General features: G+C 34.8%; 1 protein-coding gene and 1 long non-coding RNA gene across 2 annotated transcripts; both read left to right on the forward strand.

Moving 5' to 3' along the window:
* On the forward strand, window positions 1–10,348 carry LOC106667484 (dopamine beta-hydroxylase). The gene is made up of 9 exons (XM_014395442.2): window positions 1–294; window positions 6,056–6,202; window positions 6,265–6,519; window positions 6,577–6,771; window positions 7,440–7,524; window positions 7,586–7,752; window positions 9,442–9,624; window positions 9,691–9,878; window positions 9,934–10,348. Exons 1-9 carry the CDS (start codon window positions 13–15, stop codon window positions 10,181–10,183), a joined length of 1,752 nt encoding a protein of 583 aa, XP_014250928.1. The 5' UTR covers window positions 1–12; the 3' UTR covers window positions 10,184–10,348.
* A 225-nt stretch (window positions 10,349–10,573) lies between these two features.
* Window positions 10,574–11,224, forward strand: LOC106667487. The gene is made up of 2 exons (XR_001340582.2): window positions 10,574–10,718; window positions 10,948–11,224. It is a non-coding gene; the product is annotated as an uncharacterized LOC106667487 (long non-coding RNA).
* The last annotated feature ends 13,776 nt before the right edge of the window (window positions 11,225–25,000 follow it).

Raw genomic sequence — 25,000 nt, forward strand, 5'->3', positions numbered from 1 at the left:
TTCTCGAGCCGGATGTCGACTGCATCCCTGATCCTGGTGACATCCTTGTCTCTGGTGCTGACGGGAGCCGATGCCTCCCTGCCCAGGGGGGTGTACAACGTACCCCTGGACGCCAAAGCGAGGCACAACCTCTTCTGGTCACTCGACTACGACAAACAACTCGTGAAGTTCGAGGCGCACGTCAGACTCGAAGACGACCAGTGGTTCGCGGTTGGCTTCTCGGACAGAGGGACGCACGAAAACGGTGACTACTGCATTATCTACCCTGACAAATTTCAGCGGCTTCGCATCGCTGTAAGATTTTCTTTAAATACACAATTTTAGTAAAATGAAATGCAGTTTTCCTCCGGTATAACTTTTAGCATGACTTTTTGACATATAGATGAATTTTTGGTCCCCATATCGCTGTAAGATTTTTCTTCACCTTTGATGGTGAAGGAAGAAAACCATAACTTTTATGCAAAGAACAAACTGTTGAAAATTTTAGTTTTTTTTAGGATCATCAGAAAAATCCAACTGGTATGACAGTTCAACAGTTCGTTCATTCCTTGTATTTTTTTTTTTTTTTTACTTATTCGATATTGAAATCTTCGAGTGATCTATTTTTTATAACACGTTTTATGGTTAGACGTCATTAAAAAAAGGCAAATATTAGAAATTTCACCAAAAAAAGTGTAGTTCAATCCGTGAGTCCCCTTGTTAGATCTTTTTCTAGATTAATTCGACCAAAACACTAGCATAAATTAAAGCTTGGTGGTCATTTTGCCTTTTCTTGAGTGTCTTCAGAAAAAAAATCAACTAGTATGAGAAACTAGTCTTTAGTTCGATATTAAAATCTTCGACTGATCTTCTTTCTTTTATAACACGTTTTATGGTTAAACGTTGTCATTGAAAGATAAGAAGTAAATATTAAAAATTCTAGTTTTCCTTGGGGGTCATCATGAAGAACGACCTGGTATGAGAAAACTTGCCTTAGTTTTGTACGTAGCAATAAAATTCAAATATTATTTTACAACTTAAATAGAAATTAATATAAAGGATGTAGCTATAAACACTTTAACGAGAAATCCCGTTTAATCTGACATTTGAGAACAATAATTGTCTTTGTCTTCAAGTCTCAGTTCAACAGATAGTTCATTCAGTGAAATTTTTTCCCCTTCTTGGTTTATTCGATATTAGTTACATACTTTGAATTTTATTCCATATATTAACAAAATTTATGACCGTTGTTATTGTTAAAAATGTTGGAAATTCTAGGTTTTCTTAGGCGTTTTCTTAAAAAACAAATGTATGAGACGCCGTTTTAGACGACGCAATCGACTGCATACATTGGAAGTTTAAGTTTCTCTCTCCTAACTCTTATCTGGGTAAATTAAGGAGAACCAAGATCTCTACCGAACTAGTTAGACTGGTCAAAGCACTCTTGTGTGGAAAACTATATATTCAATAGAGGATGTGAAAAAGTTGGTTGAGAAAAATTAAGAAACCTTTTGCAAAAAATTGACATAAAAATTCACTATAGTTATCTGATCAGAGGGTTTCGTCTCCTTTAGATCTAAAATATAAGAAAACTATTCCTAATTTCAGTATTGAAACCTTAAAGATTTGAAGGTGAAATATATCTCTGCGCATCCTATTTGTCCTCCATGCTAAACAGACCAAGACTTCCCTCTTTCATTTTTTGTAAATGAATTTACTGATTTGTTGTTTACACGATCCAGATTCGAGCATTAAACGCTCAATTTTGAAAAATTGAGTTAAACAAAACAAAATATCCTAATAAATATTGTAAGAAAATAATTTTAAATTAACGACTAATTTGTATGTCAAATATTTTTACAACCATGTCTAGGTTTTGAGAAAATGTTTCTAAGTGAACACGTACCTCTAAAAACTACTCTAAAACCTTCTAGTTTAAAATTTAATTAATTGTCTTGATAGTTTACCAACGTATGGCAAGCAACGAAAACTAAAGATTTTTTTTTGGTGGGGTGTCTGGGACCGATTGTTGCTTCTTTTAAAGTTAATTTTTTTATTATTTTTACTAGCAACCTATTGATGAATATTTTTAATATCCATTGTTTTTAGCTTAGGTTTTAATTGTTTGTAATTTTTTTATAACAGCAGGTGTTAATGGGGTGAATGAGCCAAATGAATCCAGCAGCAGAAGCAAGAAGAATCTGCTGGTATTATGATGTCTGCAATTGTGGGTTTTCTATATAACAATATTTCAATTAGGTTATTACTATCGTAGGTCGTCTAAATAGCATTTAAAAAAAAGGACAGATTTAATTAATTTGTTATTAGATTGTACAACAATTTTTCAACTCCATGGGGTATCTATTATCCCCACTTTGTGCCGAAATATCGGATAATACTGAAAGCTCATTCGTATTACAAATCTACGTTTTGATTTTCATCCGTATAATATGCCTTGAAAAACCACCCTAGGCTGGCACTCTCTGATGGATTAGAGGGTGAATAAGTCTCTGGAGCAATATTTAACGCGACGTGGAGATAAAGGTAAGAAATGAGACCTTGAACGAAGGGAATGTTGAGGCCATTTTGGATGTTGAAGTTAGAATCGGGAGCTTGGAGAAATCTGAGAAATTTTGATTGGAATGCTTGGATGGATTGACATTGGATGGAATCGTGGTACCCCTCCGTATTTCCAAAATAGGTCGTATTATTCTTCTGTATAGCTTTTGTAAGGCTTTGTGGTTGTGAACTTGGACAGTACTAATATGGACTTTTGATGGGAATTCTTGGAAAGGTTGGATATTTGACGGCTTCATGTACCATACAATTTTTCTTCTTAAACAGTTCGAATACTTGTAGTTTTGTAGAGCTTCGTGGTTGTAAGCTTGGAGAGTACTTCTGAGGACTTTTGATTGCAATGCTTTGATAAGTTGGGTATTTGATGGCTTTGTCCATACAGTTCTCCGTCTTAGGCCAAATAGGTCGAATTATTGTTTTGTAAGGGGATTTGTTGTCCTAACTTACAGGATACAAATAAAAATAAGTACATAAACATAGTTTTTTCTAATTAAGTCTCTTAAAATGAAACATTTTAATTATTAATTAAAGCGATAATTCGATCGTACTGAAAGGTTAGCCTTGCAAAATTCTCACGTCGAGCAAAATCTAAATTAAGCCGAGTCAAGGCGTTTATTTTTAAAAGGAAACGTTTTCCAAGTTGCCGCTAATTTGATTTATGTGGGGTTTAGTTGGAAGAAAAGGATTAATGGAAATCGGGGAGCGAGAAAATCCTAAACATTTTCCTCTTTGAACCTGTCTCGGGAAATAAATCTTAAACACTGTGAACCAATTTAAATTCATTTGAACAGAGGTCGAATCGAATTTAACCTTTAACCTGTCTTCCACTTTTTTTTTGACAGCATACATAAGAAAGTAGAAATAGATATAGCAAAACATAAAAATGAAAGTTATTTGTACTATGGGGGTGATTGCTTTTTTAGTTTTAAATATTCTAAATGATTAAAGCCGGTGTTGTTGAAATAGCCAATTTGGGCCATGTTACAAGATTTTCATTGTCTTAGTGTCAAAAAGTCAGAGCCGGTAGGTAGAAGTACCCAGTGAAACTCCACACACGATAATTAAATGAAATACCTTTGGCATGTTCGGCAAACATCCAACAGTTTGCAAATCCTGCAAGACCGGACCGTCCTGCGGGTTCACTGGGTTTATTGATGGCAAGGACAGAAAGGCTTTGCCGTTTTCCAAATCAGCACGATAAAAGGATTAAATCGAGAATTGTTGATCCAAAAGAATAAACCCACTCACCTGAAACATAGGATATAGGATTGTTAATGATCTCGCAAATCCAAGGAACAATGTCAAGATAAAAATGATTAAATGAATAAATAAATCTACCTTCTTTTTTAAGTATATATATCTCCAATACTACCTTCCACAACGACCTTAAAATCCCATTTATCCAAAACGTGTAATTAGTGGTTAATCGTTAAACGATGATTATTCAGAAATCGTGAGACCTCGTGACACCAGACCGCATCTCACGATTTCTGAATAATTTATCCAAAACATAATTCCTCAAAAATTTACAAAGTTCCCCAATAATGTCTCCGATCGCCCCAACAGTACCAATCCCGACAACCCCATAAGGAACCCAAGAGGAAACGGCCCCGCGACTTCCTTTCTGTGTAGTAGGCAGTGAAGTTTATCGAGTGAAGTGGAGTGGGAGAATAATATTATTTCCTTCCCACAATTTAATTATGTAAATAGCTGTAAATATATCTATGTTCAACAAATTACATAGTGCAACCATATATTACAGATTGTAATAAAATTATGGTTTTTTAATTTATCATGGGAAAAGAGAATTTATATCAATTTTGTTTTCTACTTTGTTTAGGACATTGTTAAGTTTGTAACCATTAGGTAAAATTTAGAGTTGTTTGGTCTTTATTAGTATTTTTAAGTGCACTGTACTTCATATTTTTAAGTTTTTTTTATCCATGGTATTTTGATTTTTATCAATATTTTTTTTTTTTTCCGGCCGGCTAGCTGCCTGGGCTATTGCCGGTTTATCAATAATAAATTTAACTTTTGACCATGTATCATAACCGAATTTGAAATAAAAAAAATTAAAATTAAACATGGAGATAAACGCATAAATAATATAATGATTTTGATTTACCTCCTATATTAAACATGTACTAAAATATTTGATAATCAAATTCATCATTAATTTAAAATTATTTTCTACAGCATGCAGAATATATTATAAAAAAATTTAGTTTTGTTGTAATTCACGTTTTTTCGAAATTGAGCGTCAATTAATAAACCAGATTCTCATAGGAATGTCGCATTGGCAGTTTAAAATTCATGTCGAGGGACGTGTTTGTAACTCTTGTAACTCCTTCAACCTGATGAGCGTTTAATGCTCGAATCTGGATCATTGTAAAGAATAAATCTCTGAGCAGAACCATCATTTACAAAAATTGAATATACCCCACCGTCCACCAAAAGTGACTGGTGCATAAATAGGAAATAATATATTTAACAATAAGTGGAAGCGCATGTATGTTTAAAACCGCATGGGTTGGAGTTTGATATGACTGGTAAGTTACGACAACTGGAAAAATCTCAAATATGTATCTTTTCTCCAGGGGTCACAGGTGATTGGTTTTTGTAGTGTACTATAGATCTCATTTGTTTCATAAATAGACACATTTTTTATATGTTAGGCCATTAAAGGCTGGTTTTATAACTGTTTTCCATCTTTAAGATATGTTCCAGGAGGCACCGGTGATTGCATGCCTCAATAGTGAAAATGCGTTTGATACTGTTACACAATATTCACAAAACGCATTCTTTTAAAGCATCAATTGGTTAGGATTGATCTTTTTCTAGATTTTTTTTTCATTTTCACCTGTTGACAGTGCTCAGTCTGTTTTTCCCTAGCGGACTTTCAATGGGATCTGCTCAAGGATCTTTTAACATGATTCTTCTTTCGTTCTGCTTTAGTTGAGCCACATGAAGTGCTGACTTCTTCCTTTCCTATTTTTAGTGAAGTTGGAGCTCTCAAACCCTGTGTGGACTTTATGGCCAACAGTGTTTGTCTGCTCTGTCTCTTATGAAATGTTCTTAAGTACAGCTTGGGGTACTCTCTCTAGGCTCTTAGGAGCTCTAAGCTGTACTTTTCTTTTGGAAGCATAATAGTATCTGTGTGGTTTTGATTTGTAAGTAGGAAAGGTGCTAATGGTCACCCTTGTCAGAGCTTGCATGTCAGGGGAAAGCATTTATTTAAATCACTTATTAATACTAAACTACTCTCTAATCAAGCAGCCATCAGTTAAAGTTGATCCACCTTGGCTTGGGGGAAGATAATTTTGAATAAAAAGTTGAGCTATAATCTGCTTCCTACAGACAAAAGTCTCAATGGATTAGTAGTAAATCCCCACTACTGGGTAAATTTTGACCCACATTTCTCTTAAACTAATTAAACAAGTGTGGCATAAATAACATTGGGAGTTAGAAAAGTTAGGTTTAAATCATTTCTTACTTTTAGGATATATCAACAGATGATAAATGCCTTGTGACAGTTGATGAACAACAGGATTGCAAGAATTTCGCGAGTAAAAGATACGGTTACATGACAAAAATAACATTCACAAGGGCTTTTGACACATGCAACAAAAACGATTATAAAATAGAGGTAATAATCCCAAATTGTTCCTATTGGTTCGAAAAACTTGAATTTTTTAATATTTGTATCAGGAAGGTACGACTCATATAGTATGGGCGATAGGCGTTACATTTCAGAATAAAAGAAAGCTCTGTGACCAGATTCAGGAAGGCATGGTAAGGACACAACTGCTGAAAAACACGATGGACAACCCTGTGCTCCCACCAATGACATGGTCGTATGCAGCGACAGCTCCGACAGTCCGGGTGCCGGGCGTTGAAACAACATACTGGTGCTATTTAGTCAAACTGCCCCAGCAACTTGACCAGAAGCACCACATAATAAAGGTTATTTGATTGAATTTATGACTTTTAGAGGAAGAAAAAATTATTCAAATTTTACAGTTTGAGCCTATTATTACAAGAGGGAATGAAGGACTTGTCCATCACATGGAGCTGTTTCACTGTGAGAGCGAGGATGTTAATGCAATACTTTCTCAGTACTCAGGACCCTGCGAGAAGAAACCAAAAGAACTGGAAGTTTGCAAAAAGGTTCTAGCCGCTTGGGCCATGGGTGCAACACCTTTTTATTACCCTGAGGTCTTAATAATTTTTTAAACAATAAAATCAATTATACAGGGTGACTTGCTACTCGTGCTACAAACTTCACCAGTAGATTCTTGACCCTAAAATGAACAAAAAAGTTCATATTGACCATGGTCCGATTCTCAACCATTTCAGAGTAATTTCGCTTTTTATCGATTTTGAAAGATATCACGTCCTGGCGTCGGAAAATCGTGATATCTTTTAATCTAAACATTTCTCTTAAAATCTATAAGCACCGTTGAAATCCCCGTTAATTTTTCAATAAGAAGATGAAGGTGGCAAAACGTTTGGGTCTTTCTTCCTTGACCTTCTAGCTGTTTGTAAACTTCTTAAGCATTACATACTAAATGGGCATTAAATTAAATTAAAAAATTTCAATGGAATTATGATTTTGATTCTCTCTAAAAATTAACGGGGATTTCAACGGTGCTTATAGATTTTAAGAGAAATGTTTAGATTAAAAGATATCACGATTTTCCGACGCCAGGACGTGATATCTTTCAAAATCGATAAAAAGCGAAATTACTCTGAAATGGTTGAGAATCGGACCATGGACAATATGAACTTTTTTGTTCATTTTAGGGTGAAGAATCTACTGGAGAAGTTTGTAGCACGAGTAGCAATTCACCCTGTATAATTTAAAAAAATAATATGAATTGTAGGAAGCGGGCTTACTGGTTGGAGGAAGAGACTATTCAAAATATGCAATGCTTGAAGTTCATTATAACAATCCTTCCCTGAAGGCAGGTAAGCTGATTTAACATTACTGATATTTTTACAGTAAAAACAAGTTAAACTTTTTTTTCAGATTGGGTAGATAACAGTGGCCTGAGGATTTTTCTGACGAGGAATCTTAGAAAATACAATGCTGGAGTCATAGAACTCGGCCTGGAATATATAGACAAAATGGCAATTCCACCTCAACAAGATGAGTTTACTCTCAGTGGCTACTGTATAGCAGAATGCACTGCTGTTGTAAGAAATCTCATTTAAAAAATTGAAAACTAGTTCTTGATAAGTACATTAAAATTGTTCAATTGTTTATTGTTAAGCAGAAGTATAATTTCTATTAAAATTATCCCTGACCATCAGTTTGGATTCAGGCGTTCCTATTCCACTATCAGCAGTGCCATTGGGTGATAATGATCATAAGCAAATTTAGGTGAATTCCTAGATGTGACGCAAGCCTACAATCCCTTGAGGCTGCTCTGGAAGCTTGAGACAGTCCTCCGCTTTATCTGCTATCTGATAATAAAATCCTACAAAAATGTCAGATACTTTTAAGTCATAAATGTCTTGCATGGATATAGGAATACCTCAAAGAGGTATCTTAGAACCACCCATACTCTACTCAGCATATATCTATATGTATATACACATCTAATCAGTGTACATGAATGCATGAGTACTTCAAGGAGGTATATTAGGACTTATCCTTTACTCAATAGATACCAGAGTTATTTCTACCCTTTCTGAAACCATCCTTACCACCTACAGAGATTACTATCTGTAACAGCCTTCTGTTACTATCACAAACACCTATGGCATACCAAACTGCCAAAACATAGATCCATCAGACACTCGATTAAAAATAAGTCCTCCATTCAATGGGTTAGTAGTCCAGGATTTAGGCATGTGAAAAAGTTCAACAAAGGGCCATCTCAGAAACAAACAGCGGAACTTCTAAATCTAGGATATATTAGCACTAGAATTGGACTGCTAACTGGGTATGCAAACTCCAGTATATATATAAACTCGGAGTGGCAGAAACAAGCCTGTGCAGATATTGACAAGAAGAAGAGAAGGTAGAATGTTTGTGCGAAGGCTTATTTTGTTAAAATTCCTACTCCTGGGAGAAGCTCCACGACCCTAAAGATGTATCGTAGGACCCATCCTCTACAAGTATACACCATGTAGACATTCCTACCCTTTCTGTAACTATCCTTACCACATATTTAAGTGGTACCATCATTTGATATCATAAAGATCCTATTATCTCAACCAGAACCCAAGTCACACCCCTTGAATGGTTCAATCGATGGAAAGTAACAATTAACATACAAAAATAATGTCATTTTCACCTATGAACGATAACAACTGCTACCTTCAACTACAATATTATCCTTTTAACATAGACAGAAACCCCACAGACACTTGACTTCTTAAACATCTGCTAGAAAAATTATTCAAACTAATTCTAAAAAACAATTGACTCAATATCGCCTTCTAAGACCCTTTTAAACATATGACATCACACTTTGGGGTTTAACCCAGTGTTCCATCCTCCAATGTATCCAAAATCCTCCAAACCATCTTCAATGCTCTTTTCTATGTGACCTATTCACCCTCATGCCAGAAACTTTTCATTCAGACCCTACCAGGTAATCCTTGATAATTGTAACACCAGGGCCTCATGCTCTCCTAATTGGCAGTTACCTCTTGAGGTATTTTGTAACTCTTTTGATCTGCCTATCTTCATTGTTTTGATCTATTATACATGTTTCAGCTTCTTATCATCTTCAGAGGTAGGCCTATGTGATTATCTTGTCATTCCTGTCCATTTATAAGTGCAATAAACGAAGATAAAGAGAAGCCAAAACTTGTCTGACAGATTAAACAACACAAATTTAACTCATTTAACATAAAGACAAATTTTGTTTTTAGGCTTTACCGCAAGTTGGAATTATGATATTTGCATCACAGCTTCATACACATTTGACAGGGGTGAAAGTAGAAACCAGCCATATCAGGAATGGAGTCGAACTGCCCAAAATCAATTACGATTACCACTACAGTACACACTTCCAGGAAATCAGATTGCTTAAGCAACAGCACCACATACTTCCAGTATATGTTTTAAGAAGGATTGAATGTTGACAAGAAATAAATGATTATTTTTTGGCTGTTTTTTAGGGTGATGCTCTTGTCACGACATGCACTTACAATACAGTTGACAGATCGAACATCACACTCGGAGGGTTTTCCATAACGGATGAAATGTGTGTCAACTACATTTATTACTACCCTAAAATTAATCTTGAAGTATGCAAGAGTTCAATATCAGATTTTGCCCTTAAAGAATACTTTGACAACTTAAATCGGTAAATTTTAAATCAATTTGATATAATGTAAAAACTACAGTTTTTTTTTGGTCAGATTGGAATGGCAAAATACAGGCAGTGAATTGCCTATTTCTAAGTCTTACGTTGGCATCGAGTGGAACCCGCTTAGATCCAAAATCCTTCACCGTCTTTACCTTGAGTCGCCAATTTACATGCAATGCAATCAGTCAAATGGAGAGCGTTTCCCAGGAGATTGGGCGAACATGCCAACCACCACAGTCAGAACAGCCCTTCCTATCAAAGAGTCACAGTGTTTCCATAAAGAGAACTATGTTATGTTTTAGAAACTATGTAGTAGAAAAATATGCTTATTCATGAATTCATTTGGAAATTTTAATTGAAGTTCTCTTCTACCCTCTGCACTCTTTAAGAATTTAAAACATTTTATATTATTATTTTCATAACGATAAAGAAATAATATAACTTGTATATATGCAAGTTCCCTAAAATAAAAAAATATAAGCTACAGTATAATTTGTTTTACCCTAATGTTTTTCATTCTCTAATAAAGGTTTTATCATCAATGACACATTAAAGGCATTTTGATTGTTAATTTCTCTCCGACTGTGATTTTTTTCACTAGGATGAATCAAACTGATTTGAAAATTTGTCAGTGAATCAGTCAATTGATCCATGATAACCCCTACCGAGAAGATTGTCGTCTTGGACGAATTGGTTGCATCATCGAGGTCACAAACAATGCTTGACACCCTTAAGTGTAGTATTGGACGCAGTAAGTGTACGTCAGTACATTCCAGGCGATGTGATAGTGCTTATCGTGTAATATTCGCAGTTTGACTACTCGACTTTGTAAAATAGGTAAGAAACCATAATAAACTATATTTAGTAAATTTAAATCTAATATCAAATCTAAAAACAAGAACAATATATTCTGCTAATTTAAATATATTCTATTAGAGAAAAAGTTGATAAATTTTAATATTATTTTCTATCTCTTCAGAAAATATCACATCAAACTAAATTCATTGTTAAAAATGCTTTCATTTGGTTTAACAAGCTAGAAACTGATAATTTTTGTTATAAACAGAATGAGGATTTACCAGCTTTTCTTCGTGTTTGCCCTTCTCCTGGGCATCGCCCTGGGCCTGGAGTCAGATATTAGAAAGATAAAGGAGAAGAAATCGCCCGAAAAACCGACAGTACGAGTGATCCCTATCTTTTCACCAAACTCAAGAAGCAACATCAAGTTCTCATAAATCATAAAGTATAAATCATGCTTATTGCATCACGTAATAACGCTTTGTTAGAATATAAATTATTATGGCATTTTATCTCAAGAGAAACTTATTCTACAATGACTAAATGAATATGATATTAAATATATGAAAAATGAAAAAATATGAATTAAATTAATCAAATATTTATTATTATTAGCTGTTATTTTTTTTTAGTGAGATGTACTATTTATGTAAATCTAATATAAATATATTGTAAGCGAAACATTTATGATTTTTTTTGTTGCTAAAAGAATTTTTAACATATAATATAATAAATATTGACACCAGATATTTTTTTTAGAATTCAGCAATATTTAGGTTTAAAGGTGTTATTAATACATCAGATAGAATGGACCTTTAAGTGATAAATTAATGCTGAACAAAGCAACGGTTCATTGAAATAAATTGAACACAAGTGATTGGATATCCGTTCATCTTGTGTAAGAGGAAAGAACAGAAATTTTTTCTTACAATATAGGCCCTGAACATTGAAAGTTTCCTCTAAAATTAATACTTTTATAACGCTTTTATTTATTATTTCAAATTGCATTATTTAGGAAAGATTTTAGATTTTTAATTACTACTGTCAATGTACTTGTAAATTTTAAAAAGCGGAAAATTGCAAGTTTCTCTTCCTTCTGTGGACTGTATTTTTTTGCCTATGCTACTATTTATCTTTTAATCTGTTGTTTTCTGCTTTATTGTCTTTCTATGGTCTATCATATCTTCACTTAAGTATGCTTGTATTTGTTTCATTAGTTGTTAGTTTGTCTTTTATGCTATACTTTAGTTCTCTTTACTCTTTGTTGCCTATTTTCATTTTTAGATTATTGCTAATTGTTTGTAAGTCTATAATTTGTCATTATTAATAGTTTGGGAGTCTTAAAGTAATTCCTGTCATAAAGAAGCCTGTTGGTTGAGAGATTTCCTCCTGTCGTCTTGGGAGTGATGAATCTGAAATTTTGTTACTGATCATCTCACTCCTGGCTAGATTGGTCTGTCAGGCAAGTTTTGGCATTTCATCATCTTCAGAATGTCGCTCCACATCAGGCTATCATAGATGAGAGTTCAGAACCACTTTACAAAAATGTAAAGTCTCGAATAAAATTCCAAGATTTGTACCCAGACTCGCTAACTGGCAAACACAGTTGGACGACATAACAACTTGACTACGGCAGTTCTCCAGATGACTCATTTTAACTGTTTTTATTAGTATATTGTTTTAATAAGGTAATTAGAAGATATTGTACTCAAAATAAACAATAAATAATCCTTTGTTTACTTTTGTACTGGTTAATCCCATTTGCTCAAAAAGTAATATTATGCCCTTCCATTGTGCCTCGCCTAAAGATTGCTTCCATTTAATCTTTTTATTTTATTGATTTCATTTGATATTATTACTATACTCCTAAACCGTTTTCAATGCTCCAGTTGGGCATTTGAGTGAGAATGAGAGTCAGGATCATAAAATTATTAGAGGAAGGATACAGTGCAAAGTCGCCAGGGGTCTGAGTGTGAATCACTCAGTAATAGGAAGGGTTCTTCGGCGCTTCAGAGGAAAAAGGCTACACATTAGAAGACCAGGTCGGCTCGACCTAGGTCTTCAGACAAGAGAGGTGATAGATTCATCATATCAGGCTCTACAAAACCGCAACGTTTCAGGAAATGAGATAAGAAATCTGATAAGACAAGCCCAAAATGTTTCGATTTTCTCCTTGACTGTAAGAAGAAGGAATGAAAACCTCAGGGCCCAGCACCCAGCTCAGGGATCTTTCAGCTCAGAAAATGGCCAGGCTTCAATTAGCACGAAACATGTGAATTGGCCACTGGAAGATTCGGGATGAGCACTCTTTACAGATGAGGTGAGAGATGATCTCAAATCTTTAGAGGGTGTAATTTCATATGGACACATTCACGAGAAAGGTATGTCCCATGCCGTCTGGTTCCTTAGATAGCCTTCCATGTATCGTTGATGTTCTGGGGTGGCATTTCCTTAAATGCCCGTAATAAATTGGTTGTTGTGCAAGGAAGATCTCTAACTTCACAGAGGTACTTACAAAACATAATCAAAGAACATAGTGTGAATATAGAAGAATATAGTGCCACTCCCCCCCCACCACACTGGTGAGAGATTTTTACCAGTACAGGATAATACCGGCCCTATAGAACACATATTGTGAATGATTACCGAAATGAGGTTGAAATTGAAAGCTCAAAGTCCAGATTTGAACCCAATCACACTCTTGGACCAACTTAAGGGACGAGTATGGCAATCTGAATCTAAGATCCTAACACGCCAGAAGAGTTGGAAATGGCTGTTTTTGACAAATGGGATAGAACTACTCAGGATTTTACTAGAAATATTTTCCAAGGAATGCAAAGGTGTTTGACAGATGTGATTTGTGCCAGAGGTGGAAATACTTGATATTAAAGGGGACAACATTTTTTCCATTTTATTTGTTTTTGAATTTTCTGTTTTTTGGTTCTTTACTCAATAATTTTTTCTAGAATTAAGTAACAAACATTTTCTTTTTAAAGTCTTATTTTTACAATCAAGCCTATTTTTGGTATGCAAAATATGAATAAACGTAAATCCATTAAAAGTTTAGGGTGGTGAATTCATTTTATCTATCAGTACATCTTGAAATTTTGTTCAAATTAAAGTCGACAGTTTAATCATGTTTGACTTTAATTTTATTTCTTTATGGTATATTTTATTTGATTTAAGATATAAAGCATCTAGCTTACAAAGAAAATGCATACTTTTAATAAAAATGTATATTTATTTAAGAACAATTTTCAAAAAATATGCTCACTTTTGGTGTGTTTTCCTCCCTGTTAAGTTTGACTTAAGCTTGGCTTGAAGAATCAGCTCAGAATGATTAAATTGGTCCTAACCAATGCATAAGTCATATGAGTTTGGAAGCAGGAATAATGGACGACATTGAGCTTCATTAAAGACATTACATTTTAAGCTTATTAATAAATATGTGTCTGTTCAGTTTTGAAGCTAGAAATTTACGAGCATTGAATTTAAGAAGCTGCCTAAATACTTTACTGGCAAACCTTGAGAAAAATTAATACTATTTACAATAATAAATGTAGAATGAAAGAATAAAATTTAAAAAATAATAGCAATGAGTACTCAAAACTGAAGTTTTTAATTTGCAGCAGTTGTTTGTATTGTTTTTCATAGACACGCTTTAGCTATTATACAATTGCCAGGTTTTTAAAAGAAAGTTTTGGATAAATCTGTTCAAATTATTAATTACATCTAATCATGGCCATTGAAGTCAAGATTTTTCAAAATACTATGTGAAAATATGGGAAGCATTCATCATTCTCTGATTCTCCATACAGAAATGAAGCAGCTGTTTCTCAATTTCAGGACTTTCGTTCTTATCTCTGTTGATGGATCACAATGTCAAACCGGCCAATGTTTTTCAATGATGAGAAATGGCAATGTATACTGTTGTATTTATCAGATACTTATCAGATAAAATGAATGAGATGAGTCTTTCTTTTCAACAGAAGAGTATCACAACTTTGTATGCTAATGACAAAGTTGACACTATCAATAGAAAAATACAGTTTTGGGTTGAATTTGTTGAGAAGAAAGAGGTAGAGTGTTTTCCAGTGTTAAATGATTTTTTTAAAAGAGCACAAACTGGAAATTGTGAACGACACCTTTGAAGTTTGCAGATGTCCTTTGAACACTACTTCCCAATATCTCGAGATACTATGCTAGAAGACTAGAATGGGTGGTCAAACCATTTTCAGTTTCGACAAAGCCAACCAGTCTATATTCAAGTTAATACAAATGTTTGATAGACAATACTTCAGATTCATCTTGAAATCTACTTTCAGGTCCAACAATTACCCTAATTTTTGATCCGATTTTAAACAAATAATTTCAACCGCTTGTTGAAACAGCAAAACATATTCTTCTATTTGCAAACTTTAGCTATGTGAAATCGGATTTTCTATTTACAAAGCCACCATAATTAAATACCATTTAATATATATTTAATTAAATTAATCTAATTAAATACCATTTAATATATACCAGCTGTCTAGATGCTGAACCGGATATCCATCTCCAGCTATCAAAAATTAAACCCAACATATCCAAATTGTACAGGCTAAAATAACATCACTTTTCCAACTAATTCATTAATCATTTATGTTCAAATTATTACTTTTGAAATTGGCTTGAGTTTTACATGCCTATTGATTCCACTCTGCCCAATTTGATTTTTGTTCCAGATTTTGTATATAAAGTTAAGTATGTCAATCAAATGTTTATTTTCATAGTAATATCCCTCTCCATCACCAAATTAAGAATGAATGGCTAATTTATAAAACTTTAATCTACTACATACTGTAAGTATGAACTTGATTGAAAGGGGTCTGCCCTGGATTTTGTTCTGTGAAATGGGTTCACTGGCTAAAAAGTTTCGGAAGCCCTGCTCTAGATCTAATATTAATTTGTCATTTTTGAAAATTAACTCACTTAAGGAATCTTCTTGGTTCGAATCCAGCAGCCCTGTATTCGAACCCGACATACTTACAAATGAGCTTTTTTCAAAAACGCCGGCACCCTGAGGGTTTATATGACCTTTGCTGTTGCGAATTCGCGTAAAAAAAAAAGAAAAAGAAATAAATAAATAATTAGATCAGAGTCATCAAAGGATATTAAGTGGATCTCAACATTTTGGATTGGATTTGGATTTATATAGGCGCAAAATTGCACATACAAACAAACATGTGCCGAGTTGAGCCTATTCACTTCTCACAGCCCACCGGCAGTTCCAGCTTTTGCTATTTACAGTAAATTGCTGGCACACTCGAATCGGCCACCCCAGGTGTTGGTAGTCTGGGTGCAGACCACAGTATTATCAGTTTACCCACCGAGGTTGGGCTCCAGGTGCTATGAACAGCTAGGTCAATTCAGCACCCAACGCATGCAGTTCCAAACCCATTCGTACTCACGTTCATTCTTAAATACATTCATTCCTATTTACATACTATTCATTCAATTAGGGTGACGGAGTACTTGATAATTGATATTCCTCCATCCTCTTTACACATATTATACAAAAAGCCTAGATTGATTGGGTACTTAATATTCTGCCATCGACCCTCTCACATCACACATTCATGCTAATAAATACTTTCACACTCAACATAAACTAGGTATTTACAACTATTATTACTTGTGTGTGGTGATTAGTGACGGTTAATCTATAATTATTCAGAAATCATGAGATGCGGTCTGGTGTGATGTAGGTTTCAGAAAAACATTTTCGTTATCGTGCCAACGTTTCGATCTTTATTGAGATCATCTTCAGGGCTCAAAGTGTTTGTCTTCTGTGTAATTGTGCCATTCTTGCGTGTCGAGTTGAGAGAGCCCAAAACGTTGGCACGATAAAGAAAATGTTTTTCTGAAACCTACATTACAGCAGACCACATCTCACGATTTCTGAATAACTATTATTACTATAGACAATAGAACAACCCCGTTTCCTCCAAGAATCGGAACAGGAGACTCAATTCTCAAATCTGGAGGCATTCCTGTGCGCTCTCTGTATGGAACCATGGAATTGCTCCATTCAATTAGGTCGAGCAACCTTTCTCTGCATACCGAACACATACGCGGGCTTTGGCCCAAAACTAAGTGTCTGTGTGTGAATCTCGCATGGCCTATTCTTAATCAGATGACCTTTCTTCTACAAGTCAGGCCCTCCGAAGGCCACCCATCGACAGTGCTCTTGGTATATGAGAGCTTCTCTGTCGATCCGGTCCATTGACGATACACCACCTTTTTAATATTTTTTTTTATTGCACTCTTAACGTCAGAGGGCCGGATCGCATTGGTTAAGCCCAGAGGTTGGGACGCCCCAGCCTTAGCTGCCTCGTCTTTCTTTTCATTACCCTCCAGATCTATATGTCCCAGGTACCCAGACAACAACCACCGTTTTATCGAGACACTCCGGTTCTCAATATCTCTTCAACAAAAGCACTAGGGGGATCTCAACATTAATTTACAAGATAGTTTTTTATTCCAATTAGTTCAAATCAGCAAGTAAGTGTCAATTCTCTCCGTGCTAGTGTCATGGTAAAAATCATGAAAAATTTTCAGTAATTCTTACTCAAATTAAGTCTAGTAATATGTCAAAAATGTAAATTTACTTTTATTCTCAACTTATGCATAGTTAAATTTAAATTTATCCAGCTCTTTCGCTTCTTAGTAAAGTGAAATTGTCTTAGTAAGCCTTACCTTTTTCCAAATCCTCTGCTGGTTCCACTCTTTCCTTCCGGACCGTTCCAAGTAGCCTTCGTTCCAAATAAATATATTTTCTTGTTTTTCTAAGTGAAATCAACAACAACACAAGCCTTGAAGTTTCAGTTTCCGCTGGTTCAGATATAGACGGCGACTCCCAACTGACAACTTCGTACACTTTCAACACAAAACCATGTAAAACAAGCTGACGCCCCCCCCCACATCAAATAGTACAAAAAATTGAATAAGAACAATACTGGCAACACTGACTCATTGCGCCAAAACAGCCAATGGCCAATGTAAAATTAGTATTTAGTAATAAATCGGAGTGTCGGCATCGCGGCCATGATTCCTCTTACTGCTTTAACCGTTTTAAACCACAATCACTATTTGCTAATTCGATCTCATAATTAATTTAATCGTTAATATCGGTTCTAAAACTTAAAGTGGTGACCGCGAAAAGTATTTGCAGAAAACTGAATCGTGGTTTTCTCAACGCGCGTGGCCCGGGTCCCAACTCACGCCTTTTGTTGGATCTCGACCGTTGGACTGGACATATTTTTGTCTAAAATGGCAGTAACACCACCAACAGAGGACCAAGGTCGCAACTTGCAGCCACGTAAGTAAAAACTTAATAAATTTTGGACTTCAGACCAGACAGGTCTGGTTCGAGAAAGTTGAACCCCTAATCCCACTTGCCACAATTGCAAACTCAAGAGCGAAACTAAATTACCTGACACAACCATCGAACTAGAATACCTAACAGAAATCTCGGTCATGTTTAAAAAAAACACAAAAAAAGCACGTAATTATACGTGTATAATCGCTAGATTCGGCGAAAGCGAAGATGATAAATTAAATTAACTTTTAGGACCGTTACAACTAGGTGACAAAACCCCATCTCAATTGTTACATAAAATTGAAGCCAAAATGCCCAGCCACATCTTTCGTTTTTTTTTTTTTTTAATCTTTTTTTTTCTTTCACCGTTTGTTATTTTCATCTATCCAGATTTCAAGCTTTAAGCTCATCTTCAGGTTGAAGTAGTTACAAACATGTCTCGCATAAATTGTAAAAAAAGTGAACCCACCGATTCCCCGCCAATGCCAAAGCGACGTTCCAATCAGAAGCTGGTTTTTATTGCCGCTCAATTTTGAACCTGCGAAAAACGTTAATTACAACCCATTTATATTTACTGGTCTAATTGACCAAATTACTTATTTCAATGAATCATTCTTTATATGTAAGGTCTTAGTTGAGATGAAAAAGAATAATTAATTGAAATTAATTACACACAAATAAATATTATCTTAATAAATACTTTAAGAAAATAATTTTAAATTAGTTATTAATTTGTTATTTCTTTTTAATAATTAATTAATAAATATTAAGNATAATTAATTAATAAAAATAAATAAATTAATTTGTTCGTTAAATATTAATTAGGTACATATTTAAACTAGGAGGTAATTCAAAATCTATTCTATTATTAATTCATTTATTGCCATATTTAATTCTACATTTTTTAATTTCAAATTTCTCAGACCAATCTACTTCCCTCCCTTTGTTGAAACTGTATAACACTTGTATTCAAATTTAAATTGTAATTGTGTTTTGTTTCATTTAGATGGTCCATAAATTCAGAAAATTTGTTCGCTTTATGCAAGTGTTCTTTAACTCTCGTCTTAATTTCTCTGTATATTTAATTTATATTATAATATCGCAATCATTATTGTCAAGTTTGTAAACCCAACATTTTGAAGAGTTGTCAAACTTGTCTTGAGGTTTTGAGAGGATGTTTCTAACTGAACTTGTACTTCTAAAGGCTTTTCTAAAACCTTATCGTTTAAGAGTTTTACTTACTTTTTCTGATAATTCACCAATATATTATGGCAAGCAACGGAAACCTCAAGATTCATTTTTGCTGATTCCGATTGTTGCTTTTTTTAAAGTTAATATTTTTATTATATTTCTAGCAACTTATCGATAAATAGATATCCATTGGTTTTAGCCGAGGTTTTAATTGTTTTAAATCATTTTTTATAATTAGCAGGTGTTAATGTGAGTTTCATCATACGGTCTATTAGCCAAATGACTCCAGCAGCATTTTGGGTGCATGGGTGAGAAAAATCTGCCTTTATCATGATGTCTGTAGTTGTGGGTTTTCTATATACTTCTATTTCAATTAGATTGGTTATTACTGACAGTTTTAAGTCTAAAAAGTTGAAACAACCATCTTTATTTATTTCCAATGTAAAATTTATATTAGGGTGTAAAGAAATAATACAATTGGAGGAATCCTTTTAGATCCTCTAGTGTTTCCGACTAAATAATTGGAAGAATTCTTTACACCCTAATATCAATTTTACAATGGAAATGAGTAAAGATGGTTGTTTAAACTTTTTACACTTAAAACTGTCCTTAATAAACCACCTACTTCAAATAGACTTGAAATAGACATATATAGAAAACCCACAACTACCGTCACCATGATACCAAAGCTGCTGGCTTCATTTGGCTCATAGACCATAAGTTGGAACTCCCATGAACACCTGATATTTATAAAAAATAATTACAAACAATTAACAATTCTTAGCTAAAAACAATGGATATAAAGAAATATTTATTAATAGGTATTAATAGTAAAAAGAATAAAAAATTATCTGTAAAAGAAGCAACAATCTGACTCAGCCACCCCATCAAAAATGTATCTTTAGGCTTTCGTTGTTTGCCTTACATTGGTGAATTATCAGAAAAAGTAGGTAATAACGTTAAACGAGAATTTTTAGAGTAGCTTTTAGAGGTATCCGTAGAAACATTCTCTGTAAACCTAATGACAAGGTTGACAACTTGTTAAAAAGCAGGGTTTACCAACTTATTTGTAATGATTGCGATATTAAATATGCAGGACAAAGCGGCAGCGAAATTAAAACGAGAGTTAAAGAACTTTTGCCTAAATCGAACAAATTTTTTGAATTTAAGGACCATCTAAACGAAGCAAAACAAAATTTCAATTTCAATTTAAAAACAAGAGTGTTACATAATTTCAACAAAGGGAGGGAACTAGATTGGTTTATAATTAAAAAATGTAAAATTAAACATGGAGATAAATACTTTAATAATATAATAGATCTGGATTTGCCTCCTATTTTAAATATGTACCTAAATAATATTTGACGTACAAATTAATTAATATAATTTTTATTATTTAATTTTATCATTAATTTATTAATTTTTATTAAATTATTACGTGGTTAAAAAAATTACCTGCCCACACCCAACAAATTTACAAGTTGTGATGCCACCGTCTCCTCCAACTCAGAAATAACACTTCTGAAATTATAACGTGTCCGAGCTAGGTGCACAGATCCTTACAAACTTATCGATCTCAGTCCGCTGGTACCACGGAAAATGTAAACGAAAAGCCAACAATACACCAAGCCCCGTACTTTTTTTGACCTCATCGGGAAACCACAAACCCCCCGCCAACTAGCGGGGCTCAAAACTTCCCGCCGCTTATTAGTACGAAATCGTAAATCGGGAGCTTAATTTTTGGTAGACAAATGAGTTGCTATCTCTTGTGTCGTGCAGTGATGTAGTGCATTCTCTTATCATGTCAGCACTTTTCAGAATACATTTCCCTTTCGAAGTTTAGGGAGCCAAACTGAGGAACATCTATCTCCTGCTGCAGTCCTGCATTCGATGTCTTGTCCACCCTCATTCTTTTTAGTGAGTGTCGAGCGGGTTCAGCCAAGATAACTGAACTTCCATAGAACCTTTAAGCCCTAGCCTGCAAGCCCTCGAACCTTCTCGGAGTCCTGGTTATCACCGTATAATTTGTATTTGTTCACCTCGTGTCCGAAAACTATAACCTCAGATCAAATTTGTAGTTTGATCGAGGATTCTGCACTAAAACAGTACAAATGTGCAACATGGTCAAATAGTTTAACTTGGAATTTAAACAAATCATGAAAACTCTAGGCTTCTGATTCAAAGCTCCAAAAAACTTGTTGTGTACTAAAATGAGATATTTACTGTTAACAGAGTTGATATTTATTATTAATCTTAAGCCTGTCCTTTTTGTTTTCGTTCAACGTGTTCTTCATAGTAACGAACATTGACTAATTAAGTAATAATCAAAAGAAGAAAACTATCGGAAAATTTTAACAGGAAGCAATTTGATAAATTGTGGGTCCGCCTAGGACCGCTGCTTTCTATGTTCATTCACATGTTTATCTTCAGCTCGTCCTATTTTGGTTTGAGCTCAAGGTGACCATCAAAATAGCGAACATTGACTATATAATTAGCGAAAGACGAAAAGAGGAGAATTTAAACAGGAAGCAGTTTGATAAACTGTGGGTCCGTTTAAAAACGCTGCCCTGTATGTTGTTGATTCTTATGGTCAGTATTCAGTTTCCTATTTTTGCTCAATATGTTCTTGAAAATAAAGAATATTGATTAAGTAATTACAAAAAGACTAAAACTATAGAATAATTTAAAGTGGCAGCAGTCTGTGGGTCCACTTAGCATTGCTGCGCTGTATGTTTATTCGTATGGTCAATATGAAATTTTCGTATTTTTGGTTTGTTGAATATGTTATTGAATATAACGAATACTAACCAAGTAAGTAATTATCAAAAGAATTATAGGATAATTATAGGATAAAAATTATAGGATAATTTAAAGTGGCAGCAGTCTGATGATCTGTGGTCCCCCTAGAACCGCTACCATGTATGTTTATTTGTAAATTTTTAAGTTTTATATTTGATTTGCTATCGATTATAGTTTGTTTGGTTGATTGTACTGTTTCGAGTAGTTTTTTTGAGACTAATAAACCGTGGAAAAATTTAAAGGAGCGAAAAACCTTTCTTTGAAAATGGAACTAGGCAGCCGTTTGGAAAAGGGATTGTTTTATTTCCGCCCTTGTTTTATCTCCGGAGTTTGCAAAAGAGAGATAAAACTACTTCCCCGCCTCTTCGCCCAGGGGGGTTTACGAGCGACCGCGGGCAAGGGCGGATTTTTATCTTTTCTCCTGTTTTATATAAGTTTTTATCCGTTTCCTTCTTTCAGAGGAGCAGGACAACGTTTTCTAGATAAAACTTAGCCGGCGTTTTAACCGGGAGGAAACGCTAGAAAGTTTGCGGATGGTATGAAATTTAACAACAATATATAACTATTTGTTGTGTAAAAAAAGTCCATGCTCATTTCAAGAAGATTTGGTGAATATTAAAGAAATTAAAGAACATTCAAGTTAGAATCAATATTGTTTAATCATCAACCGGTATTTTAATTTTCCCCACAGCCTCAGACTTGTCAGACGACGTCGAGTCGGTTTTCCACTGGTGAATAGAAGTCCGGCCCCATGAAAGCGTGGGAGACGAAACTGGAGCCGATCCGACACGGGATTCGGCACCCTAATAAGATTCAATTAGGAATCCCGGATGGAAATAGGACGGGAAACAATGAAAATCCCGTTTTTAATCATAACTGGGGACGCTTTCCAGACGTGAGCCGTTTCCCCCCCTCAATCTGGCTAAGTGTCGATTATCCAGGGATGGATTACTCCAATGGTGATAAGACATGGTTCCAATCTGCATATCCTCCATCTTCCATGGCGTATTCAATCGTCAGACGTAATATCTCCCTGAATCCAATTGCCATGGTAACTCTCTCTGTCGTTCACTCCCTCTCTCACTCTCTCTGTTTGTCTTTCTCTTTCTTTCTCTCCTCTCTCTCCTCTTTTCCAATCCGCCACTTTTCCAGCAAATTTGATCAGAAGAAAATGCGGAAAATAACCACTACTCATACATTATTATAAATATTAATGATAGTGAACATGTTAATAAACAGAAGGTTTTTCATTAACTGGCTTACTGTAAACTTTGATCGAACTGCTGCCTTTTTAAAATTTCCTATAATTTTCGTCTTTTGCTTATTATTTAATAAATCAATGTTCGTCATTTTGAAGGATACATTGAGCATAAACAAAAATAGGACGTGCTGAAGATTAAACATGCGAGTAAACTAAGCTCAGCTATCTTAGGCGGAACCACATTTCATCAAACTGCTGCCTGTTTAAATGCCCAACGTTAAACCAAAACAAAATAGGACAAGCTCAAGATTAATAATAAATATAAACTTTTCGAACCATGAATACATAATTTTAGAACAACTAACATACAACAAAGCGTTTTGAAACCTTGAATCAGGCCTAGCTTTTCTATGAGTTATTAAAATTCCAAGCTAAACTATGTGACAAAGTCTTAGCAAATTGGCCCTATTTTTCGGCACGATCCTCGATCAAATTACACAATTATAATTATGAAGTTTTCAAGGCAGAATGGCCGACTTGATGGAAGATATTCTTTGCCTCACCTACTTATACTCTGACGTTCACCCCCACCCGATAACGGCATTTTAAAAAATTACTTGCGGTAAAAAATCTCTTGTTGTTTGAACCCAGATATGTTAATAAACAAATAATAATTGTTGAAAGTAGAGTGGTGATTGAAGTTTCCAAATTTTTCACGTCAACAATGCTTCCAACTTGCAAGCAACAGCCAATGAACAAGGAGCACAACTCTAGATAAGCTGGGGCTTAGCTGCTTATAGTAGACAATCAAATATTGCCATAGTGTATATAATAACAAATACTAATGACAGTGAACGTATTAATTAAACGTTAAAGAAGGTTTTCCAACAACTAGGCTTTCTGTAACTTTCGGTTGTTGCGATCGCATGGATCCGACTGGTATCGCTATTGTGGTACTTTGGGGGTACTTTTCAACAATGCTTCCGACTTCTAATCAGCAACCAGTGAACTTGCAGAATCCTTCTATATCAACGGTTCAGCCTGCTTAGATATAGCAAAGAACTCGTCAAATTTCAGCACTAAATGAGCAAGCCGCAAGGGTACTGTTTAACAGCCGACGTGGTTGGCATCTACACGAGGTCCTACCTCACTAGTAGTCATTCCACTGGCTGTAACCTGTTTAATCGCTTTTTAACAATACGTCTGCTATGTCCACTTGTCTGGGGCTGCGATCAACTATCGCCACTAGGTTGTTAATGACTACGAATGGGATACTAGGAAGTAGGGATTTTTTGTTCCCCGAGCACTGCAGCTTTCTGGCTTATTGTACTTTCCTAGTTCTTTAGTTCAGTGCAATCGACTCGATCCTTCTCCTAGCGATTACTAAATCATTGACTGTCGTTGCAACTATTCTATCCCCTGGGTTTTCTTTGTATTCCAGGTTCTGAATTCATTGAGCGGTTGCTTCGCATTCGAAGATGATATAGGTGACTGTTTCTTCCTCCTCATTGCAAAAGTTATAAATCGGATCTTCTTAGATGCCAGTACCGGTATATAGACCTATTACTCCTGTGAGTGTAGCCCATTCTTAACTAAATCAGTGAGTGTGACAGCCTTGGTGAGAGTTGTTTTAACATAAGCTTACCGTGTTTAACACCTCTAGAGTTTAACAACTTCTTGTTTTGTCTTTTTTGGATCTATTCTGTTATCTGTTTGTTTTTGGTATCCAAAGAACAAGTTGAGGGCCTATATGGTCTTGCAAATTCTTCT

This window comes from Cimex lectularius, unplaced genomic scaffold (genome assembly GCF_000648675.2).
Source record: "Cimex lectularius strain Harlan isolate CLEC.00 unplaced genomic scaffold, Clec_2.1 scaffold74, whole genome shotgun sequence".
NCBI lineage: Eukaryota > Metazoa > Arthropoda > Insecta > Hemiptera > Cimicidae > Cimex > Cimex lectularius.

Coding starts and splice junctions, on each gene's coding strand:
- LOC106667484 (XM_014395442.2), top strand. CDS start 13: ATGTCGACTGCATCCCTGATCCTGGTGACATCCTTGTCTCTGGTGCTG. Junction 6,772..7,439: donor CACCTTTTTATTACCCTGAG/GTCTTAATAATT, acceptor TATGAATTGTAG/GAAGCGGGCTTACTGGTTGG. Junction 7,525..7,585: donor CAATCCTTCCCTGAAGGCAG/GTAAGCTGATTT, acceptor CTTTTTTTTCAG/ATTGGGTAGATAACAGTGGC.